At 63.6% G+C, this 22093-nt stretch overlaps 1 protein-coding gene across 10 annotated transcripts in view; it reads left to right on the forward strand.

Moving 5' to 3' along the window:
* MROH1 (maestro heat like repeat family member 1) overlaps window positions 1-22055 on the forward strand; it is a 65701-nt gene extending 43646 nt beyond the window's left edge. For 9 of the 10 annotated variants that reach the window (XM_060115574.1, XM_060115579.1, XM_060115576.1 and 6 more), the window contains 22 exons: window positions 613-759; window positions 852-878; window positions 1790-1912; window positions 2037-2116; window positions 2197-2308; window positions 2391-2486; window positions 3018-3122; window positions 5034-5169; window positions 5283-5395; window positions 6457-6609; window positions 12244-12398; window positions 15370-15535; window positions 16133-16329; window positions 19018-19155; window positions 19514-19628; window positions 19943-20089; window positions 20276-20464; window positions 20631-20786; window positions 20869-21003; window positions 21088-21190; window positions 21266-21331; window positions 21776-22055. In XM_060115574.1, coding sequence (XP_059971557.1) covers window positions 613-759; window positions 852-878; window positions 1790-1912; window positions 2037-2116; window positions 2197-2308; window positions 2391-2486; window positions 3018-3122; window positions 5034-5169; window positions 5283-5395; window positions 6457-6609; window positions 12244-12398; window positions 15370-15535; window positions 16133-16329; window positions 19018-19155; window positions 19514-19628; window positions 19943-20089; window positions 20276-20464; window positions 20631-20786; window positions 20869-21003; window positions 21088-21190; window positions 21266-21331; window positions 21776-21939 — 2823 coding nt within the window. In that variant the 3' untranslated portion in view covers window positions 21940-22055. The remainder of the gene's footprint in view (window positions 1-612; window positions 760-851; window positions 879-1789; window positions 1913-2036; window positions 2117-2196; window positions 2309-2390; window positions 2487-3017; window positions 3123-5033; window positions 5170-5282; window positions 5396-6456; window positions 6610-12243; window positions 12399-15369; window positions 15536-16132; window positions 16330-19017; window positions 19156-19513; window positions 19629-19942; window positions 20090-20275; window positions 20465-20630; window positions 20787-20868; window positions 21004-21087; window positions 21191-21265; window positions 21332-21775) is intronic. The other variant, XM_060115581.1, reaches the window with a different exon arrangement.
* The last annotated feature ends 38 nt before the right edge of the window (window positions 22056-22093 follow it).

Raw genomic sequence — 22093 nt, forward strand, 5'->3', positions numbered from 1 at the left:
GGCATCCGGTCGTGGGCGGGGCTGGCGGATGAGGGCTCCCTCCCAGCTGGTGACTGGGGCAATGAGAGGGGCTCTGGGCAGCAGGGCTGGGGGCGGCCACCTTCCTGTCCCACCGCCTATCTGTGCGTCCTCTGCCCCCTGGTGGCCAGTGGAGGCTGCGTGCTCGCTGAAGCCCCATGGGGGGCTGGACCCCCGCTGTGGGCCTCCACCCCAGCCCTTGTCCCTAGGTTTTCAGTCTCCCTGTGCCTGGGTCAGCCAGTGACAGAATCTCAGGGCTGTGTAGTGTGAACAGGCCCTGAGGATGGAGGGGGGCTCCTGGGCAGCCACCAAGCGAAGGCAGGGACCCCACCTCTGGCCCTTCCGTTGCTCTCAGCCCGCCGGCTCTTCCTCCTGCGTGCCCCTCCCACCTTGGTCCCCAGCAGGCCCGAGCCTGCCCAGTCCTATCCTGTCCTGCTGTTCCCGACCTTGGGGCTCTCTGCGTTGGGTGGTGCCTTCCTCCCGCCCAGCTGTGCCCTTCTTCCTGTGCACGTGGGGTTGGAGCGCTCGGTTGCTGCGGGGGTGGGGGGTGGGTGTTCGTGTCACAGAGCCCTGCTGATTCCTCCGGCCTCTCAGGATCGGAGTGAGAACGAGGTGGAGAAAGTGAAGAGCACACTGATCCTGTGTTATGGGCACGTGGCAGCGCGGGCCCCCCGCGAGCTGCTGCTGGCCAGGGTGGAGTCAGACATCTTCCGGAACATGTCCCAGTGCTTCAGCACCAAGGTGGGTGCCCGGCCGTGTCGCGGGGAGGGAGAGAGGGAGGGGTGCCGCCACTGGGGCCTCACGTGCTAACTCATGTCACCTCTGTCGTTCAGGTTCTGGGGATAAAGGTAGAGACCAAGGTACAGTGTGCAGGAGTGGAGTGGGGGCTCTGCTTTTCTCTCTTCTCCAGGCTGGGCCGTGAGCTGCCGGGGCGGCAGCCGGGGTGCTCACTGGGGCTTCCTGGTCCCAGTCCAAGGGCAGAGCATTCGGGACATCCCTCCGGGGCCTGTCGCCACCGCCTCGGAGCAGAATGGGGGCCCAGGAGCTCCTTCACTGGCCCAGGCCCTGGACGGTGGGTGGGAAGGAGGGGGAGGTGAGGGCTCGCAGGCTGGGCGCGGGGCCTCGGCCGCAGCCCCTCTCCTGGCTCTGCCCCCTGACGCCCACGGCTGCCCTCTTGGCCAGCGCCGGGGAGGGGTGAGTTCTGCAGCCAGTGACAGTGGCCTCTGGCCTCACTAACATGTTTCCCTCTGGACTTTCTGGCACTAACCTGGAAGCCCCCTCTGGAGCGGCTGGGTCTCCCCTTAAAGAGCAGGCCCTCCACCCCGGGTCCCCTGCAGTCGGCCGGGCGGTGAGGCTGTGCTGAGAGTGGTCTCTCTGACTGAGTGGGGGGCAGTCCCCCTCTGCCGGGGCTCTTCTTGGGCAGCAGGCTTCCCCTCCACTTTGGGAGCACCTCCAGCCACCCCACTGGTGGATGGAGCGGGCGTCTGCCTACGGCGTCTGCCTGGGGCCGTGACCCGGGGCCCTCCAGGCCCAGGCCGGGCAGACAGCCGAGGGCCCCGGGTTCCCTCACAGACCCCCCGTGGCCCACGGCGGGGGCTGGCCAAGAGCCCCAGAACGGAGGGGAGCATTTCTGGCTTTGGCGGGAGGAGCGGGCCGGTGGTCTGGTCTCGCTGCTGTGGGCGGCCCCCACCCCGCCTCAGCGCCAGGGGCCTAGAGGGCACGGCCGCTGCCTCGGGCCTTGGTGCCTACCTGCAGCCCAGCGTCCCCGCAGGACCTGGCCCTGAGGCTGTGCCTCGCGCAGAGCGTTTGCATGGCCAGCCAGGCCATCTGCAGCAGCTCCCACGGCAGCTCCTTCCAGCTCTTGAGGAAGCCGGAGCTGGTGGCGCAGATGATGGTGAGCGCCGGCGGGGCCTGGGGAGGGGCCTGAGTGCCCCAGTGGGTGAGGGGCGGCGCTGGCTGGGAGGCTGGGAGGCAGGCCGGTGCTGTGGCCAAGGGCCATCCCGCGGCTGCTCCCCCAGGAGTTCATCAAGGCCGAGCCCTCGGACTCCCTGAGGACGCCCATGCGGAAGAAGGCCATGCTCGCCTGCACTTACCTGGCGTATCCTTTCCTCCGGGGGCTGGGGGGCCCGGCCGGGGGGCCCCTCTGCGTGAGTGCTGGGCCCTTAACTCGAGGCTCAGCTCCCTGGAGCCGGCGCTGGAGGGGCAGGCGCAGGCGGACCTGATCCACAGCTGCCTGCACGGCGTTATGGCCGTGCTGCCTGAGCCCGAGGGGGTGGACGGCCACCAGGAGGTATGAGCATGGCCCTGGCCGCACGGATGCCCATGCGCGGGTGGCAGGGTCACGGTGGGACCGGCCGCTTCTCTCGTTCCAGCCCCTGTACCTGGACACCATGCAGGCCCTAAAGGACTTACTGACAAGCCTCCTTCAGCGAAACATGACCCCCCAGGGCCTGCAGGTCATGGTGGAGGTGTGTGGTGGGTGTGCGCTTCACCAGGGCGGGGGCGCCGTGGGGACAGTGTGGTATGCTATGCAAGGAGGTGGGGGGGGTCTGTGAGCGGCGGGGGGACCCCCTCCTGCCTGGGCGGGTATGCAGATGGGTGCGGTCCCCGACCCAGATGGGGGCCCCGAGCTGGTTCTCCCCTCCCCTCCATCACATGGTGCCGGGATGGAGAGACCCTGAGGTACCCCAGACATGCACTCCTGACCTTCTGGGGCCATCGCGATGGCAGACTGGCCTGCGGTGGCCTACGGCATGGCTTCCTGCCCTTTGCAGCACTGCAGTGGGCTGGGGCGGGACTAACCCACTCCTAGGAACACCCTGTCCCTCTGTATGCCTGGCTTGCTCTGGGTGGCCGTGGCCGTGAGCCAGGCCAGCAGGACGGAGTGACGGGGCGGGGTGCGCTGCACAAGGGGCTTGCTCTGACCTGGCACACTGGCCTCCACACCCAGAAGGGTGGCTGTAGGCAGGGCACCTATATGAAGCCTCCCTCTTCCCCAGCACCTGAGCCCATGGATCAAGTCCCCGAGGGGCCACGAGCGGGTGCGAGCGCTTGGCCTGAGCGCCTACCTGCTGCAGTACTTCCTGAAGCACCTGCACATCAGCGTGAGTACCCAGGTGGCGACCCGCATGGCCACTCCCTTGCCCTGTCCCTATTCCTGGCCCCTCGGCTTGGGGACCACTGCCTGGGGCCCTTGTGTCTCTGAGTGCCAGCACGCTCTCTGCCCTTTGCCCAGCTGCTGCCTGGGCTCATCCCGCATCCCAGTGAGTGCCACCGTCCTCTTTCTGGCCGTGGACGGAGGACCATGAGGGCCAGGAACTGTCCTCAGGGCTGGCCGCTCGGTGTCAACCTGATGGGCACCCTCGTCCTCGGGAGCGGGATCATGGGCCGGGACTGGCGCCTGATGTGCTCCCCAGAGGAGGGAAAGGGTGATGGGGACCTGGGTGTGAAAGGAGAGCAGGAGGGCGTTCGCGGCAGAAGCAACAGTTTGGGCAAAGGCAGGGGGGCCTGAACCCACGAAATGCTGCGGAAAAGGCAAGTATTATTCAGTGGTTGGAGTGGGTGGGAAGGAGCTTCGTCCAAGGACCGCGCGGTTATTATGCATTTTAATATTTGCTAAGAGTAAGCAGCTCCTTTTCACGTTTTCAGAGTTTCACAGTTCTTTCAAGACCATTAATCAAGTGGTTTTAGGGTCCTCAAATGCTCCCAGCGCAGCTCTATGGGGGCATGAACCCCACATTTTCGTGTGTTGAGCAGTAACATCTTTTAATAATGGGTCTTTCCATCCAGGTCCCTCTGGGCCCCTCAGAGGCAGGTTCTGGGTCGCAGGTTCTGTTGCCGTTGTCAGCGTAACTTTTTCTCCCACTGTGTTTAATAATTTGCTTATTGCTGGTAGGCAGGAAAACGATGGATTATTGGCTATTTAGGGACTGGGTAGTTTATAAGATTCCGCTGTTTTTTCTAATGAAGTTTTGATTAATTCTCTGTGCTTTTCAGATACAGTCATCATAGTTTACAAATGCCGCGAGTTTGGCCTTCCTCCCCCAATATTGATGCACGTTAGTTCGTGCTGCCGTTGGAGGGAAGATGAAAGCTGGCGGCAGCCCCAAGCCTTTACGGTCTCACTCTTAAGAGCGATGCTTGATCTGGTTGGCAGTATTTATTTTTCGTCGTGTTCCGGAAGCATCTGTCTGTTTGCTCGCTTAGACGGCTTTTCCCACCCAGGTTCTCCTGTGGCCTGTTTTTCATGTAACCCTGGTCCCACCAGAGTTCACGTTTGTTCGTGATGAGACACAGCTCTGCCCTCACTAAGAGGAACAGCAGCTGGTGGTCCTCTGTCCAGCGCTCCAGCCCTCCCGCCTTCCGGAGTCCCCTCTGGTGACTTCTGGGAGGAGCAGCAGCCCGGGAGTCCTACACGTCCTTAAGGAGCCTGTGCAGGGCAGGGGCAGGGCGCGGTGCTTCCCTGGGGAGGCCTCTCGTGTAGGGGGCTGACAGCAGGGTGGTGGAGCCAGGAAGGCTGAGGGCTGCGTGTTGGCGGGGGCGGTAGTTGATGTCCCCAGGTCCAGGGTGTAGGAGGCAAGGCCCTTTGCTAAGAGCAGGGTCAGGAAGGCTTCGTATTTGAGGAGAGCAGGAAAGGCTCTGAAAGGTGGGACCGGGACCGAGTTAGGAGGAGAGGGGTCTCGTGCAGCAGCCCCCTTTCCAGACGGCGGGTTTGCCTTCTGGGGCGGGGACTTCCCATGTGTCTGCTGAAGCAGCAGAGCCCGACCGGCCCTCTGCCTGCACACACCCACTCGCCCAGCCCTCCTCCCCTCTCAGGGACCTGCACGTGGGGGCTGAGGGTCGCCATGCAGGAGGAGGAGCTGCACAAGGGGCCCTGCTGGCCCCAGGGGTGGACAGGGGCTCCCATATCTGGGTGCAAGCGGCACCTGCCCACCGCAGCATCTCCTGAGCTCCAGCCCCCATCTCTGGCCATCTGCCCCCGAGGCCCTACAGCACCCGCACATCTGCCTCTCCAGGCCCTGGTGCCCTTCCACAACCTGGGCCTCCTCCTCGGCCTCTTCTCCCCACGGTGCGCGGACCTATGGCCTGCCACCCGCCAGGAGGCTGTGAGCTGTGTCTACTCCTTGCTCTACCTCCAGCTGGGCTACGAGGGTGAGCCCCTGGCTGGGCCGCGGTGCAGGGGGTGTGGTGAGGGAGCAGAGTGGGGGCCTCCGGAGGCCAGCGGAGGCCTCCACCCAGCCCTGCACTCCCTCCCGCCACTGCAGGCTTCTCCCGCGATTACCGGGATGATGCGGTTGAGCAGCTCCTCAGCCTCCAGGACGGCCTGGTGCACCCTGACCCCGCCATCCTGTTCCACACCTGCCACAGCGTAGCCCAGGTACCTGCCAGGGCCCCTGTGCGGGAAGGAGGGGCTGCACGGTCAGGGCCCAGGGCGCCTCTGCGGCAGCTCCTCTCGCGCACGGGCTCCATGGGTGCCGGGCCGGGCACGCGGACGGGTCTCACTCAGAGAGTTCGGTGTCCAGCACCACCTCCCGCCCCCTCCTGTGCTTGCTGGGGTCCCCCCTCCCTCCGAGGCCCAGCAGGGAGGATGTGGGCAGGAGCCCAGCCCCGGCTCCAAAGGGTTGAGAAAGCTGCCCCTAGCCCACCCCATGAGCCCCCAAGCCAGGGCGGTGCTGTTGTTCCATTTGGTGATGGAAATGGCCCTCAGGGGTCAGGAGGCTTTCTCTCCTGCCGAAGAAGGAAGGGAAGGGGGTGGCGGGGGGAGGGGGAGGGGGGCTGCTCAGACACTGGGAAGCAAAGACCCTGCCCTGGGCGAGTCCAGGCAGAGCGGAACTGTATGTTTGGGATCAGACTTCTTGGATATTCGACCACTTTTATTTCTTCTTTGTACAAAGTTTATCTGCTTTAACTCCCGGTTGCTCTCTTCCGTGGAGGGAAGGGCAGGGGCTGCAGGGGGAGCTGAAGGTCCGCAGAGTCTCGGTGGCCGGGCCGTCCAGGGTGGAACATGCCACCATCTGCCCTTGACTCGGTGTATTCTAGAGAGTTCTAGAGAGGCTGCACCACCAGGGCCACTCCCAGCCCACACCCCTGGTCAGGAGGAGCCTCAGGGAGGGCACACTGACCTGGGCCCTGCAGCTGCCCAGGGACCCCCTTCCAGGGGCCTGGGCCTGGAGGCCCTGGAGGCTGCCTCCTGGACCTGGCCAGGCTTCAGTCTGGGGATGGGGGCTCCCGTGCATGGGCCACCCCACCCTTGCACTGGCAGGAGCTCCCGAAGCCTTACAGACAGGGCTTGTAAGAGGGTGGGAAAGGCTGGAGGAGGGAACTGAGAGGCGGAAATGTTGTCAGCCCTTCCCCGGAAACTCGAGCCCCTGGGATGTTCCGCCGGGAAGGTGTGCTGACCCTGTGCTCTCAGCCTTCCTGACGCCACTGCCCTCCTAGATTATTGGCAAGCGCCTCCCGCCAGATCAGCTCATCAGCCTCTTGCTAACCCTGTTTGAGGGCCTGGGAGACCCCGACAAGGACTGCTCCCGAGCCGCTACGGTGATGATCAACTGCCTGTTGAAGGAGCGGGTCAACGTGCTCCTGGAGAAGGTGGGGCCGGTCGAGGCTGGGGCGCGGATTGGCGGGGGCCGGGTGGGGGCGTGGTCTTGTCTGGGACGTGCCCAGAGCGTGGGTGGGCGGGGCTGGGTACCTTGGGGCGCCCCACCCCACTCCCTCAGGCCCAGCTCCTGCTCTCTGGAGGTTCGGCCCTCAGCGCTCTGCTCATTTTCCCTGTGGGCCTGAGTTGGACAGATCTTTCTCTTCTCTTTGAAGACAGAATTAAGTGAAAGTAACTGCAGAGAACTTAAGGGCGGAAAAGGCAACTGAGAGGGAAATGCCAGTGCTAGGGGCTATCACCTGGCACCAGCCAGCACTGGCTGAGCTCCCTGCTCACTTTGCCGGTGAAGACGCAGGTCCCGAGGGTCCCCAGGTGCCTGCACAGAGGGTTCCGCGGCGGGTCTGGCCCAGAGCAGAGGTGCCCAGGACGCTCAGGTGCTGTCCTGCCCATCGCCTCTGAGTCCTTCTGGCCGTGAGCTCACGTGGCTTTCCACAGAGTTCCCAGACATGCATTGGCAGCCACCATGACAGACGTGCCCAGGTCCTCATGTCTGAGGCAGGCTCCAAGGATCGGGATTTCTAGAACGCGTGTCTGTGAATCCTGGAGAGCCGATGGCCTGGCAGGTGGGGTCCCCTGTGTCTAGAGGGAGAGTTAGGCTCCCCATTAAAGTGAAGCATAGCAGCAGAAAAGGGGGTTTGTCCTAAGTGCATGGCCTTGGGGGCTCGCTCAGGCCGGAGCACAGGTCCTACCAACTCGAGTCCCTTATAGCCCAGCAGATGCCCTGCAGCACAGAGCATGCCTCGGCATGCACCTCATGTACAGGGGCCTCATGTCTGCCCCACTTGGCGGTAGCCTGCGAGACGGCACGTCTCCCGGCCTGGCCCGAGCGCTTGGGCAGTTCCCAGTCTGAGCACCGAGAGTGCTGCCAGACTGCGGGTCCTTTGGACCTGAGGGTACATTTTGGTTGGAGACACACCCGGGAGAGCGACCGGGGCCTGAAGGAGAGGCCCCCGTGCAGCTGTCCCAGGGCTGTCAGATGGCGCTCCAGGCCATTCAGCTTCCACCAGCGCCGCCTGCAGCTCCCGCATGCCACGCCCCTGCCAACGCGCCATTTCTGTCCTTTCTAGTGAGTGTGTAACGGCTTCATGGTCGAGTTTTGTTTGCGTTTCTCTGGTGGCTTATGAAGTGGAACACTTTTGCACATTTCCTGGCTATTCGGACGTCCTCTTCTGTGAGGACACCAGTCTTGCCCACTTTTCTTCTGGGTTGTCTGTGCTTTTCTTATTGATTTGCAGAAGCACTTTGTATATTCTGGATACCGGTCCTGTACTGGATGGATACATAACAAATACCATCCCAGGGAGGCGGGGAGGAGCAGGAGTTGCTGGCGGAGGGGCCGCAGTGCGTGGTGTGGCGCCTGGAGGGGAACGCGTGCCATCGTGGCGCACTCCTTCTGGGAGTGGAAGTGGGCTGGGGGAGGAGGAGGGCGGCACAGGCACAGCTGAGAGTCCTAGTCGGGGTTTGATGGGCCAAGGTTTGGATCTTATTTTGCCTTCAGTGGGGCTTCCAGGTCAGACTGGAGTGGTAGAAAGGTGCCCTGGTGGCTCTGTGTGGGGGGTGGGGACAGACCAGGCCGCAGGCAGTGGCCACTGGTGGTCCTGGTGTGTGTATACACACGGCACACTTTGTTTGCTTGTTCCTCTGTGGGTGGACACTTGGGCTGCTTTCATCTCTTGGCTCCTGTGAATAATCTGCTATGAATATGGGTGTAATACATGTCTCTTCAAGGTCCTGTTTTCTTTCGGGTAAACACCCAGAAGTGGGTTTGCAGGATCATGTGGTCGTTTCTGCTCTGAATTTTTTGAGGAGCTGCCATACTGTTTTCCTTAGTGGCTGCACCCGTGTGCGTTTCCACCAACAGCGCACAGGGGTTCCAGTTTCTCCACAGCCTCACCAGTACCTGTTAATACCGGTTTTCTTTTTTTAATGTTTTATATGTATATATATATACTTTGCATATCGAAAGTTCTTCAGGAATGGACATTTTCCCCTAAGCCTCAGAAGTACAATATGGCACATTATTTTAATTAGCTAGAAGAGGAAATTAACAGACATCTATAATTATTAATATTGGTAATATTTTTTCATTTAGTATTTGTGTATACGAGGTGTCTCTATGTTAACTTGTACTCTGTTTCTCTAATCATGGTTTCCTTTAAATACCTGTGTTTTTGATAGTCTCCACCCCGACGGGTGTGAGGTGGTTTGTCATGTTGGTTTTCATTTGCACATCCCACGTAATTAGCTTTGTTGAGCATCTTGTGATATGCTTGTTGGCCATTTGTATGTCTTCTTTGGGGAAGTTTGCATCCTTTGCCCATTTTTAAATCAGATTATTTGATTTGTTGTTGTTGTTGTTGAATTGTAGGAGTTCTTTATATATTCTGGACATTAACCCATTATCGGATATATGATTTGCAGATATTTTTCCCATTCCATAGGTTGTCTTTTCACACTCATGACTGTGTCCTTTGATGCATAAAAGTTTTAAAGTTTGATACAGTTCCACATGCCTGTGTTTCCTTTTGTTGCCTGTGCTTTGGGCATCACATCCAAGAAATCATTGCCAAACCTAATGTCCTGAAGATTTCCACGTTTTCTTCTAGGAGTCCCTTAATAGTTCCAGGTCCCACCCGTCCTTGATAAATCCAGGTGCCTCTCCCTGGGCCCAGCACACCGAGGCTGCTTCTGGCCTCTCAGGGAGCTGCTGGCCTGCCTCCTCCTGGCTCAGGCTCCCAGACACACTCAGCACACCTACCCCGGGTGCTGTGTCCCTGACTTACACCTTCAGCCTGTCTGCAACATGCCACCTCTGTCTCATGTGACATGGCCACTGGCATCAGTACCCGTGGGGGCCGTGGCGGGCCACCGTTTTCTTTCCTACCCTGAGAGCCTGGCAGGGGGACCCCGTAGAGACACCTGGACACTGTTGGACTTTGAGTTTCTCTGACACTAAATCAGAAAAAGTGGTCCTAGCAGGTGACCCGTGACCGGGCTGAGCCCCTCCGCCAGCAAGCCAGGCTGGTCAGGTGGAGGGCGGGACGGACATGCCGGGAAAGAACAGCGGGCATGGGAAGTGAAGCCGCTGCTGCAGAGATGCCCGGCAGGCGTTAAACACGGAGGCGCCGCCCAACCCGGCAGTTCCACTCCTAGGCGTGTACCCGGGAGCAGCGGGCCCACGCCCATGGGAACCTGTACGGACATGCGCCTGGCAGCCCAACCATGGCAACGACGCAGACGCCCACCAGTTAGTCGCTGGATGTGTCCGTTCAGTGAAACACTCGTCAGCAGCTGGAAGGAGTGACGGGCCGATTCCCGCCGCAGCGCCTGGAGGAGCCCGGAAAATGCTCGGCGAAGTGTGAGGCACTGGTCACAGAAGGCCCCACAGAGTGTGATTCCATTTCTCTGAAATGCTCAGAAGAGGCAAATCCAGACACGGAAAGTGGATTCGTGGTCGCCAGGGGTGGGGCGGGGGAACCCGGGAGCGACTGCTCGTGGAAATGAGGTTTCTTTTCGGGTGATAGAAATATTCTAAAATTGATGGCTGCACAACCCTGTGAATATACAAAAAACCACTGACTTGTACACTTAAAATGGGTGAAGTATGTGGTGCGCAATTATAGCTCCGTGAGGCTACTGTGAGGAGACAGCCTAGACCAGGTGTGAGGGAAGGTTAAAGGGCCCCCGCGGGGCTTGCCACCAAGAGGCGCGGGAGCAGGGCTGGTGAAGGTACGTCTGGAGCAGCCCTGCAGGCCTAGGGTGCAGCCCCTGCTCACCAGTCCTGGGAAGCCGAGAACCTGGTGCCGATGCAGCCCCAGAGCCCGCCACGCCTGAGCGCCTGGGCGCTGCCATCACGGTTCGCAGGAAGCAGATTCAAGCTGCTCACAGGCGCCCACGGGTACGGCTGCTGAAAAGAATATGCAACAGCAAAGAGGACATTAGAGAAGAAGATAGATAAGCCCAGTGAAACAATTAGGAATAAAGCTCTGCCAAGACAAGCCACAGAAAGAGAGCCAACATCCAAGAAAGCAAAGTGAGAAAGGGGAAAACGTATACATAAGAGATTCGACATACCATGAAGCATATATATGGGCAACTCTATTCCAATGCACTTGAGAACCTGGGGTGACAGGGACAGGCTTCTGCAGGAAGGCCGCCCTCACCTGCGTCTGTGCGGGAACCACACGAGTGCCTGAGTCCGCCAGGCCTGCACATCTTCAGGGGACCAGTGCCCCTCGTGGCCAAGAAAGAGCCCAGGAGACTGGAGAGGAGCCGTGCCCCTCGCCCCGGAGACGGTCTGGCCTGTTGCAGCGGCGGCCGTGGACTGGAAGGTCCCAGTGCAGCTGTCTGCGAACGTCGCTGCGCCCACGGCTAACGGGTGGCACCGGCCCAGCGGCTGCGAAGGCTGCTCCACTAAAGCACCACCTTCCCGCCTAGGTCCCCGGGCAGGAACACGGGGAGGCTATTTAGTGTGGCGGCCTGTCTTGTCAGGGAGACGCAGCTGGACCAGTCGAGGGTCTGGGCAGGCGGGTGGGAGCAAAGCAAAGAGGTTCAGGTCTTTAGAAGGAGGTGCGGATGCCTGTGAGTCGGGTCCTCAACCTTCTGGGCTCGAGGTCATAAAAAGAAAACAGCCTCGTCATGCTTACAAGTCCTTTGAGAAATGGTGGCGGCAGGGCCTCTCCCTGAGGCCCAGGCAGGGGCTCTGGCCCGGCCCAGGCAGCACTGGACATGCAGCACTGCCTCCCCTGCCGAGGACCACGCCCCGTGCCCCCGCGCCGGTCCCTTCCCGCTGCTCCTGCGGCCCAGGCCCCCGGGCGGGTTCCTCAGCCAGCCCTGCCCAGGAGCCCAGGGTTGGCGGAGCCCACGGCCTGCCAGCTGCCCGTCCCGGGGACCACGTCCCTGGGGCCGTGTCCAGTGCTCTGTCATCAGCTCTCACCTTGCACCAGGGTGCTTCCCAGCTGTGCAGCCCAGACCGTCGTGGGCAGCACCCCCGTGGCGCGGGGCCCACGATGGTGACCGTGCCCTGGTTGCCCATCTGTGGCCTCTGCAGCAGCTGCAGCCCATGAAGCCTGCCTGAGGCTGCCGGCCCTCTCCCAGCCCAGCTGTGGCCTCAGTCTGGGCACAGGGCTGCACGTCGCTGTCCCTGTTCCAGTACGCCGCACGGGAGGTGGTGTGGGGCAGCGCAGCCCGTGTGTGACCTGCCTCCAGGGACAGGCTGGGTCACCCCGTCAGCCTCAGCGCTCACCGCGGTGGCCTTCCCCTCCCGCTCTGCCCTGCGCACGCCTGTGTGTGTCTCAGTGCCTCCTCCCAGCAGGCCCCTCTTGGGTCCCGTCGCTTCCCGCTTCCCGTGTGGAGTGTGGGATCGGCTCCCTCGGCCCCGAGGGCTCTGCGATCCTGCTGTCCATTGGGCACCGGCAGCAGGGAGCTCTGAGCTCACAGGACTTCCCTCCCCTCCCCTCGGCCAGCCAGCCTCCCCGGGGCCCCTGCACCCTGGCCATGGGGGACGGGCCCCTGGTGTGGGCGTGTCCCCGCTGCAGGCCTAACCGCGCTTGCGTGCCCGCCCACAGGTGCCCGAGATCGTGAGCGTGCTGCGCTCCAAGCTGCAGGAGACCCGCGGGGAGCACGTGCTGCAGGCCGCACAGCACAGCGTGTACGTCCTGGCGGCCCGGCACCACGCTGCCGTGGTGTCCAGCCTTCTGGGCAGCCCCCTGCCCTTTGACAGGTACGTGGTGCCCACTAGCCTGTGGGGGCGGGTGGGGCTCCAGCCACCTGGGCTCCACATTCCAGGGTCACTCCCACCCTGGTGTGGCATTCACGGGCCCCAGCCCCTCTGCGTGGGAGCCTGGAGACCCCGGCCCTGGACTGGATGGAGACAGGCTCGCTCTCATGGGCTGTGCTGGCCAGTCCTCAGGGCTGGTTCTCTGGAGGGTGTCCACCATCACCTGTGAGCAGACCCCTGGGGCCCCCTCCTTGAGCCAGGAAGGGGGGAATTCGTGGTTGCCAGGGGCGGGGCGAAGTATGGGAGCTCCGACCCGTTCCCCACTCGCACCCCAGTCCCCGAGCTCCCATCGGCGACCCTCAAGTTGCCATCCTCGGGCTCTCAGGGCAGGACTTCTCCACGCCAGGGCCTGTGCCCAGCCCTATCTGTGTACCACAGCCCCTGGGGTCCCCTCCCCTCCTGCACCGAGGCCTCCAGGTGGCCGTTGCTGTGGTCCCAGTGCTTCCAGAGCTCAGGGCCCGCTGCTCCTGTCTTTGTTTGCTGTCCACGGCGTGGGTGGAGGCCTCCTGGAGGCCCCTGTGTGGGGCGGCAGCACAGCCCTTCCCCGTGGCCATGGCCCCGGTGGCCGGACGCGCCTGCACCTGCCGTCAAGACGTGCGCGCGCGCTGCCTGCTTTGCTCTCACTTAGGTGCCGGCGCCGCTCGGGGCCCCCGGTCCCAGTGTGTGCGGCTTCTCCCCAGGTCACGTCCGTCAGCGTTTGCCGCTGTCGCCTCTCCCGGCCCGTCACTGTCAGCCTTTCTTTGCCTTCGCAGTTCAGGCGTGTTCCTTTTCCAGGGTAAATAGACGCTCTTGGTTGCTGAGGTAGTTGGGGTTAAACCCACTGTCCTATTTTTTGTCTTCTCTTGGTCTTTTTTCTTTATCTTCTTCATTGTCCTTTTTAGGTTGACAGGGTCTTTTTTACAACTTCATCTTCCACTCAGTTAGTTTGGAAGTTGCGCACTCTGTGTTCTCCAGCGTCCCCGGGCAGTGCAGGCCTCTGCAGGGGCGGCCCCCCGCCCTGCCTGTCCGCGTCGTGGCTGCCCTGTGCAGGCGGTGTGTCTGCTCACGCACCCGCCCCTCGGCTCGGCGTCCCTGCCTTTCACGGGTGCAGCTCATGCAGGAGAGCACGGACACTGCCACAGGCCCTGGGGGGCCTCAGCCGCGCGCAGAGGGAGACGGGGCAGGCACCCAGCCCCTACTAGGCTCTGTGCCTGCCCGGTCGAAACTCCCTGAAAGGTCGCGGCCGTCTGGCTGCTGTCGCCAGACGTGTGTTTTGCCTGATCTTGAACGTGCTGTCGGTGGGGCCCTCTGGACGTTCTCCTGCTTCTTTTGCTGTCCTCGGGGTGCAGGGTGCTGCTGTCCCTCCTTGCCTGCTGTGCCAGTGCTTTGCGTGTTCATAGGAGCGGGGTCGTCAGGGCAGGGTGGGCACAGTGCGGCCAGGGCCGAATCTGCCCACCACCCGCTGCCTCTGAGCCAACGATGGGCTTTACACTTGTAAACGGCTGGGGAAAAGTCAAAAGAATTATATTTCATGTCCGGAAAGTCATATGCCACTGGAATGTCCGTGTCCGTGGTGGCGTTCCGGGAGCGAGCACACCTTCGTTTCCTTGTCCGTGCCCGTGGCTGCCGTCGCCGCGTCACAGCAGAGCTGCCTGGTGTGAAGAGACCGGGCGGCGAAGGGCCCTGGCGCCCTCCCGCTGGAGTGCACCCTCCAGAGCCCCGTGCAGCTCCTGGGGGCGACAAGCTCCACTTCTGTGCGTCTGAACGTGCATTTATTCAGCTGTCCTTCTCGGAGGTTATTTGCCAGAGTTTGGGACTCGAGCTGGGCACGTGCTTTCTTTGAGTCTGAGTAAGAGGACGTGTCCTTTTCTGGCTCCTGTGAGTCCAGGTGGTGCCGAGGTCGTGAGGGACACGCACCAGGTGCCCCTTGTCTATGGCACTCTGCTTCTTTGCGAGTGGGGGGCGTGGGTGTCCATTCCTTGTTCCGCCAGGCGGCTGCCGGGCTTCCTGAGCCTGTGAGTTGGCGTCTGTCCTCAGCTCTGACCGGTTTTCAGCCCCCCTCTTCAGACACTCTCTCAAATGTCTGCCAGACCTTTTCGTCCCACCCCCTACACGTCTGGCTCTGAATTTCCGCCGTGATTGTTCTCTGCTGGCTTCTGGGTAACTCCCTCCGTTTACCTTCCACTTCATTGTTTCTCTCTCCTGCTGTATCCAGGCTGGTGCCAAATATGTCACTGAGTGCAGGGTTAGGGTTCTCAATTCTTTTTGTTGGTTTGTCTTTTTGGCCACACCGCGTAGCATGTGGGATCTAGTCCCCTGACCAAGAATCGAACCCGGGCCCCCTGCACTGGGAGCGCAGGGTCTTGACCACTGGACCGCCAGGGAAGTCCCTGTGTCTCATTTCTAAAGGGCTGTTGGTTGGCTTCCAGATGTGCTCTATTTTTAGAATTTCCGGGTCCAGTTAGATATCTGGAGTCTGTCACTTCTCTCCGTAAACGTGCGACGCACAGCCGCCTCCCCGTGCGTCTGAGCACCCGGGGTCTGCAGGCTGCTCGGGCCTCCTGCGGCCTCCGCCTGACCTCACTCACATGCCTGCCTTCCTTGGCCACGTGCTGCTCATTGCGGGAAAGGTGACTTGTAGGTGCCCCCGAGGCCTGGGGTGGTGCCGCCCCCTCCAAGGAAGTCCAGTGTCTGCTTCTGGCAGCTCCCAGGGGACGCCTCCTCTCCCCGCCCCCATACCAGTGAGATCTTCTGCCCTTTTTGCCAGCTCTGCTCGCCCCCCGGGCCGCCTGATTGCAGGCCACTGGGTCAGAGGAAGGGGTGAGTTGGGGTCTGAGGTCAGGGTGCCGCTCGTGGCCTGGCTGGAGCTGAGGCTGGTGGGCACGACAGGGGCCAGCAGCGGCCTCGGGGTGACCGTCCTCCTGCCCCGCTCCAGCCACACCTGTACCCTGTGGAGGGCGCTGGCCGTGGAGCCCAGCCTCGCCACGCAGGTCCTGGGGCTGCTCCTGGAGAAGATGAACAGGGACGTGCCGTTTAAGCAGAGCCGGGCCTTCCTGCGGAGCAGCGCGCCCGACCGCGCGGCCACCCTGCAGCCCCTTGCGGTGAGTGAGCTCTGGGGCGGCATGCCGGGCCCCTCCTCCTCCCCACTGCCGGTCCAGGAGGCTGGTAAGGGGCCTCGTGGCCGCCGCGGGAGGGCCCCTCGGGGGGGGCCTGGGTGGCACCCCGCAGGCACCTGGCGGCTGACTGGGGCACCGGAGCAGGCGCTCGTAAAGGCCCCGCAGGTGTCGGTCCCCGAGGGAGCGCACTCTGTTTCACCCTGCGGAAAAAGAATAAACCCAGCTTGGCAGCGTTTCCACAGTAAAGCAGCTGTGAGAGTTTCCTCCTCCTCCTGCTAAAGCACGAGAGCAGATGCTGGGAGCCCGTCCCCCGGCGGCCACACTGCCCTGGGCCTGCCTCCTGCCCCCGAGGGCCCAGCTGGGCAGGGCTGAGCTCCTTGTCCTGCCCACCCGGCCGCCCCTCAGGCGCCTCCTGCTGCTCCCAGGGCCCAAGACCTCTGGGGACATGGGGTACCTGCTAAGGAAGTGGGGCTTCAGGCTAGTTTGGGTCCTGGGGTGCAGGGTCCAGCCTTCGCTGTGGCCGGCCTCGTTAGACCTGGCCCGGAGCGGGGAGGGCTGAGGCTGAGGTGGCCCCGTCCCCAGGCCACCTGTGCGCTGTACGAGGTAGCGTCTGCCCCGGCGTCTGGGCCGGCGGTGCTGGAGCTCTACCCCCAGCTGTTTGCGGCACTGCTGCTGCGGGTCAGCTGCACCGTGGGTGTCCAGCTGCCCAGGAACCTGCAGGCCAAGGAGAGGAAGAGCGCCAGCTCAGGCCTGGCCTCGCGGAGCCTCGAGCCCTGCAGGTAAGCGGGCCCCACCTTGCGCCCCTGGCACGCTCGTCTGTGGGCTGCTGTCCCTGCTGGGAGTGCAGCTTCCCTGGGCTGCAGGAGGGATGGGGACAGTCGGGGCGGGGCTTCCTGGGGACATCAGATGGGTCGTGAACTGCGCCTTCTTTGGGAGGGCGGAGCGTGAGGAATGCTTGGGTATGGCAGGGTCTGCGTGAGCCCACTCTGTGTTTGCGACCTGTCTTCGGCTCCAAGTTCCAGCTCTTCCTACACTTGATTGGGGTCCCCCACCTTCAGACAGAAACTCTGCAGCAGCCTCCCTGCCTCCCCTGAGTGGCCTCTCAGCTGGGTTGGCCCCGGCCCCCAGCCCTGTTGGGGAGGGCCCAGCTGCCACACGGGTGATGCCGGGTTGGCTCAGAGCCAGGCCCCTGGTGCCACTGGCCTATGCAGGCACGTTCCCCTTGCCTCTCGTTGGGGTTTGGGGCCCTGGGTCCTGGGGCAGGAGCCTGGGGACATTCCTGCTCCCCCTGGTGGCTCTTCAGGGCTCCAAACAGTTGTCTGGGGCCACAGGATGAGCAGAGGAAGCTGACGCCCCGGGGCCACCGGAGCCTGAGTGACTGTCAGCCTGGCTGCCTCCCCACCCTTCCCCAGGGTCTGGCTGGGGACACATGAGGGACAGAGTCAGTTCGCCCCGCCCCACTGCGGGGCTGCCCCACCGCAGAACTAACGCATCCACTCCAGCGAAGGCTGTGTGTCAGGAGGCCTGGCCTGACTGTGCAGACCGGGTGGAAATGTGAACGGCCCAGCAGACATGGCCCAAGCAACCCCGGGCCTAGCACACCGGCTCCAGCGCCGTGGTCTGAGCTGTGGGGCCTACAGTCCCATGGCCCAAAGAGGGGTTCTGGGGGGGCCACCCCTGAGCCAGGATGTGTGCAGTGCCAGGCACAGGCCTTGGCTCTGACGGAGGCCATTAGCCAGCAAGTCAGACCCCTGCAAACGCCACACCCCCAGAAAGTCTGGGCAGTAGGGTGAACGGACAGGGAGGCACCTCATCTGAATTGTCGACCTGCTCCTCGGCCAGACCTGCCCCTCTCACCACTGCCCGTTCGCTGTAGCCAGGTGGCACCTCTTCTGGGCCTTGAGGCCTGGCGCAGGGTGTGGAGCCAGGCGCAGAGCTGCTGGGCCCTAGGTGTGGCCCAGCCCTGCCCATACCGTGCGGGACTCCTTGGCGGGCACCATGGGCATCTGCCCAGTGACCGTGTGGCTGGATTGGTTTTCTGTGCCTGCAGTCAGTGTGGGCGCCCCACATCCAGGGGCCCCCCAATGTCTGGGCCTCTGCTGGGACTGCAGAGCTCCTGGGACAGTGGGAGCCACCTTCTAGTGTCTTCCCTGGGGCGGGGACCCAGCTGGGTATAGTCTGTGGACGCACAGCCAGGGAGCCTGTCCAGCTGTCAGTGGACACCAGACCCCCCTCCCCCCAACCAGGGGCATCCCCACAGCCCTCATTCCACCCGGGGATGACCATAAGGATGGAGCTGGGCCGAGGTGGAGGAAGTGGGTTGTGTGCATACAGCTGGGCTTGGGGGAGTCTACCAGCATCTGCTTCCTGGGCTGCCAGGACCCCTGGACCAGGACCAGTCACAGGGCCTCCAAAAGCGCGTCAGATTCCCCCACAGCCACCCCGCCCCTCCCCAGATGTGAGGCCTGTACTGTGCAGCTGGCAAGACCTGGCCCTCACGCTCCAAGCGCCTAGACCCCTGGCTGCCCCTGCACCCCAGCAGCTGAGCCATCGAGGTCACAGGAAGACCCCATGCAGCTGACGCCTGACCGCCCCGTGGAGGGTCCAGTGCACTGGCCAGGGGGTGGGCATGTGCCCTTGGGCCAGGAGCCCCAGGGACGGCCCTACGTTGACACACACGTCTGAGGGCCCACGCGGGGACTGACGTGAGGTGATCGATGTCAGGAGAGGGGATCAGCACAGGGGTGGGGGCTGCTGCCCGGAGGCCCTCCCTGTGTGGCCCGGGGGACCCTGATGTGCTGTCTCTCTGGGCCGCAGGCTGGTGTGAGCCTCTGCCAGGTCCCTATTGGGCCAGCGCTGCTGCCCCCAGTCCTGTCCCTGCTGCCTGCTCACTGGCAGCCCTGCACCCTCTGCCTGAGCTGGGGAAGGGTTCATCAAATGAGGGGGCCAGACACGCAGTTCCAGCTGGTTTCTGCCTCCTTGGGCCCCTCCTACAAGAGAGAGGGCCAGCTGGGCGTGGCAGATGGAGCTGCCTGGCCCAGGCAGGAGTCAGACTCTGATTTGCCTTTTGAGTTCATTTTTATGAAGGGTTTTCTCCATTTTCTTTTTCATCTTTTTTTTTTTTTAATTAAACGAAGGTCTTTAACGCAGGTGAAAAAAGCAGCTGATTGTTACCCTAAAATTAATGAGGGCCTTGCCTGCTCCAGGGGGCCTTGGGGACACTACCTGCAGAGTCCCCAACTGCCCCTCATGGGGGTTGGGGAGACGGGAGCAGTCTGCCTGAGACCAGAGGGTCCACAGTGGTGCCCGGATGAGGGGAAGGGGCAAGCCCAGAACCTGCGCCCCATAGGATGCTGCTGGTAGGGAGCTGGCTGGGTGGCCCCGGGACACGTCTGCCAGCAGCACAGGTGTGCGTGCGCATGTGCGCTTAGCTGGGCGCCCAGCCAGCCACGCCCGTGTCTTTGCAGCTCCGCGGTGGACGCGCTGCAGGCCGTGCTTCTCCGAGGTGCCAACGACGACGTGGTGCAGTGCATGGAGCGGGAGGGGGGCTGGCAGCTGCTCAGGACCTCGGCCGGGCACGAGGAGGGGGTCACCCGGCTGGCCAGGTGAGCAGGCCCGGCCCGCACACCCCAGGTCTGGTGCTGGCTGGGCTCTGACAGGCCAGGTCCTGTTCAGGTACCATCCGGGGGCCCCCAGTGGCACCTGGGAGGGGGCCCAGCATGAGGAGCAGGTGCGCGGGGGCAGCGGGGAGGCAGCTGGGGTCTCTAGGTGCGGCGGGCTGGGAGGGGCGCGTCTGGAGAGGGAGGACGTGCAGGGCCCGGCAGCCGGGCAAGGGGCTCACGGGCCGGAGAGCACAGACAGGGCAGGTTGGGAGGCAGAAGTGCCCCCAGGCCCACGTGGGAGTGGGATGTGCTCGGGGGAGGCCTGCGGCCCCAGCCCTGCCCAGTGTAGCCTCCTTCCCAGTGCCATGGCCAAGTTCGCGGGCCCCCGGCTGCCCCTGGTGACGAAGGCGCTGTTCGCCACGCAGAGCAGTGTGTATGAGATCCAGAGGGTCAGCTCCACAGCCTTCCTGGCCGAGGTAGGAGCCACGTGTTCTGGATCACGAATAGGGGCCTGGCGGGGCAGCGGGGAGCCCTCCCCGACAGGCAGGCTCAGGCCTCCTCCTGGAAAACCTGCCCCAGGCCATGGCAGCGGGGGCCCGGGTGGGGCTGGGTCAGGAGTTCCGGGGAGGCCAGGAGCCCAGGCTTCGCATACAGGCCTCAGCTGGCCTTTGCCATGTCCCCTCCTCAAAGTGACTTGTGACTGGGAGGGCTGCCCAGTGTAGTGGTGGGGGGGGGCGGGGCAAGCCTGGGGTTAGTGGGGCAAGGGTAGTCAGAGCACCTCTGCCCCCAGCTGCTTAGCAGCAACATGGTCAACGACCTGATGCTCCTGGAGTCCCTGCTGGACAACCTGCTGGCGCGGCAGAAGGACCCGTGTGCCCGTGTGCGAAGGCTGGTGCTCCGCGGCCTGGCCAACATTGCCTCGGGCTCCCCGGATAAGGTGAGGGGCTGGCCACCCTCTGGGGCCCTGTCCCCGGGAGAGACGGCACAGCTGCGGCCAGTGAGGAGACCCAGGTGGACGCGGTGCAGGCGGTGGGCATGGGCGTGGAGATGGCACCGGGAGGGTGGGGGCTGAGCCATTCCACGGCACGACCTGGGCACACGGGTGTGTGTGTGGCATCCCCAGGTACGGGCCCATGGCCCCCAACTCCTGACGGCCATGATCAGTGGGCTGGACGACGGTGACGACCCGCACAGCCTGGTGGCCCTGGAGGCCATGGTGGGCCTCGCGAGGCTGCTGGACCTGGTGGAGGCCTGGGACCTGCGCTCGGTGCTGCTGCACGTTGCCATCCGCATCCGGCCCTTCTTCGACAGTGTAGGCCCCGCCCGCCACGCCCCTGGCCACGCCCGCCTGGCTCCTACCCCTTCCTCTCCGAGCCCCGCGAGCCGTCACCACCACCCCCTCAGGGCCAGGCCCCAGGGTCGACAGGTGGGCAGTTCTGGGGAGGGCCCCATAGGGTGACACCGGCCGCCCCCCCCAGGAACAGATGGAGTTCCGTTCTGCGTCGATCCGCCTCTTCGGGCACCTCAACAAAGCCTGCCAGGGGGACTGCGAGGACGTCTTCCTGGAGCAGGTTGTTGCCGGGCTTGTGCCCCTGCTGCTGCACCTGCAGGACCCCCAGCCCCCAGTGGCTGCTGTGAGTAGCCAGGGGGTATGGGCAGGCCGGGCCGGACTCACTCAGGGACTCAGGGACTCAGGGCTCGGCCCGTGCCCTGCAGGCCTGCAGGTTCGCCTTGCGCATGTGCGGCCCCAACCTGGAGTGTGAGGAGCTGGCAGCCATCTTTCAGAAGCACCTGCAGGAGGACCGGGGCCTGCACTTCGGAGAGTTCCTCAACACCACCTGCAAGCACCTGGTGAGGGGCGGGGCGGCGGCGGGGCGGCGGGGCGGGGGCGGGGCGGCGGGGCGGGGGCGGAGCCTGACTGAGGGCCTCCTGCAGATGCACTACTTCCCCGACCTGCTGGGCCGCCTGCTGAGCACCAGCCTGTTCTACTTCAAGAGCAGCTGGGAGGACATCCGCGTCGCGGCCCCCATGCTCACAGGTGAGGCTGCCCCGGGCCCCCCTCCCGCTCCCCACCGCGCAGACTCTGACCCCGGCCCCACCCCCACCCCCGCAGGGTTCCTGGTGCTGCACGTGGAGGCTGAGCGCCGGCCGCAGGTGGACCTGGAGCAGCTCCTGGCGGGTGAGCCCCAGTCCTGGGGGCCCCGCCCCCCACGACGCGCTGGGCCGCGCTGACCCTGTGGGCACCAGGGGGGACTAAGTGATTTTCCTGGATTTCAAGGATTTTTTCCCTGTCACTGGTGACCTCATCGTCTCTAGTAATTCACGGAAACTTCTTAACTGTTCCAAGAGCTTAAAAAACACTAAAAAAGGAAAAACTATCTTTCCGTTGGCTCCTGAGCCCTCCCGGCAGAGGCCTGTCTTAGGAGGGCGGTGGGCGGGCAGCCCCCACGCACAGGGTGGGGTGTGAGCCTTGGGGTCCTGGCCCCCAGGCTCAGCGCGCCAAGAAAGGGGGGTTCAGCCGTAGCCACAGCTGCTAGCGGGGTGTGGGCGGGACCATGGGCTCGGACTTCCAGCTCTCAGAGGGCCGCAGAGGAGCCCCCAGCAGCAGCTCCCTGTCCCCCAGCGCTCCAGCTCCTGCTCAAGGACCCGGCCCCCGCGGCGCGCGTGAAAGCTGCTGAGACCCTGGGCCGCCTGGTGAAGCTCGCCGGAGGCTCCCGTGGTAGCGCTGCCCCTACACGCAATGCCGGCCTCGCCGGCCCGAACCGAACCTCCGAGATGGGGCCCTGAGGAGCCCCCTGCCCGAGGGGAGCCCCCAGGCCCACACAGCGAGGGAGGGCTGGGGCCACGAGGGTGGGCACGTTGCTGTCCCCCCCCCCCCCGCTTCCCAATAAAGCCATTTGCTGCTCAGCAGGTGCCGCAGTGACGTGGCCTCTCCTTCCGG

This window comes from Mesoplodon densirostris, chromosome 13, assembly GCF_025265405.1.
Source record: "Mesoplodon densirostris isolate mMesDen1 chromosome 13, mMesDen1 primary haplotype, whole genome shotgun sequence".
NCBI classification, from domain to species: Eukaryota; Metazoa; Chordata; class Mammalia; order Artiodactyla; family Ziphiidae; genus Mesoplodon; species Mesoplodon densirostris.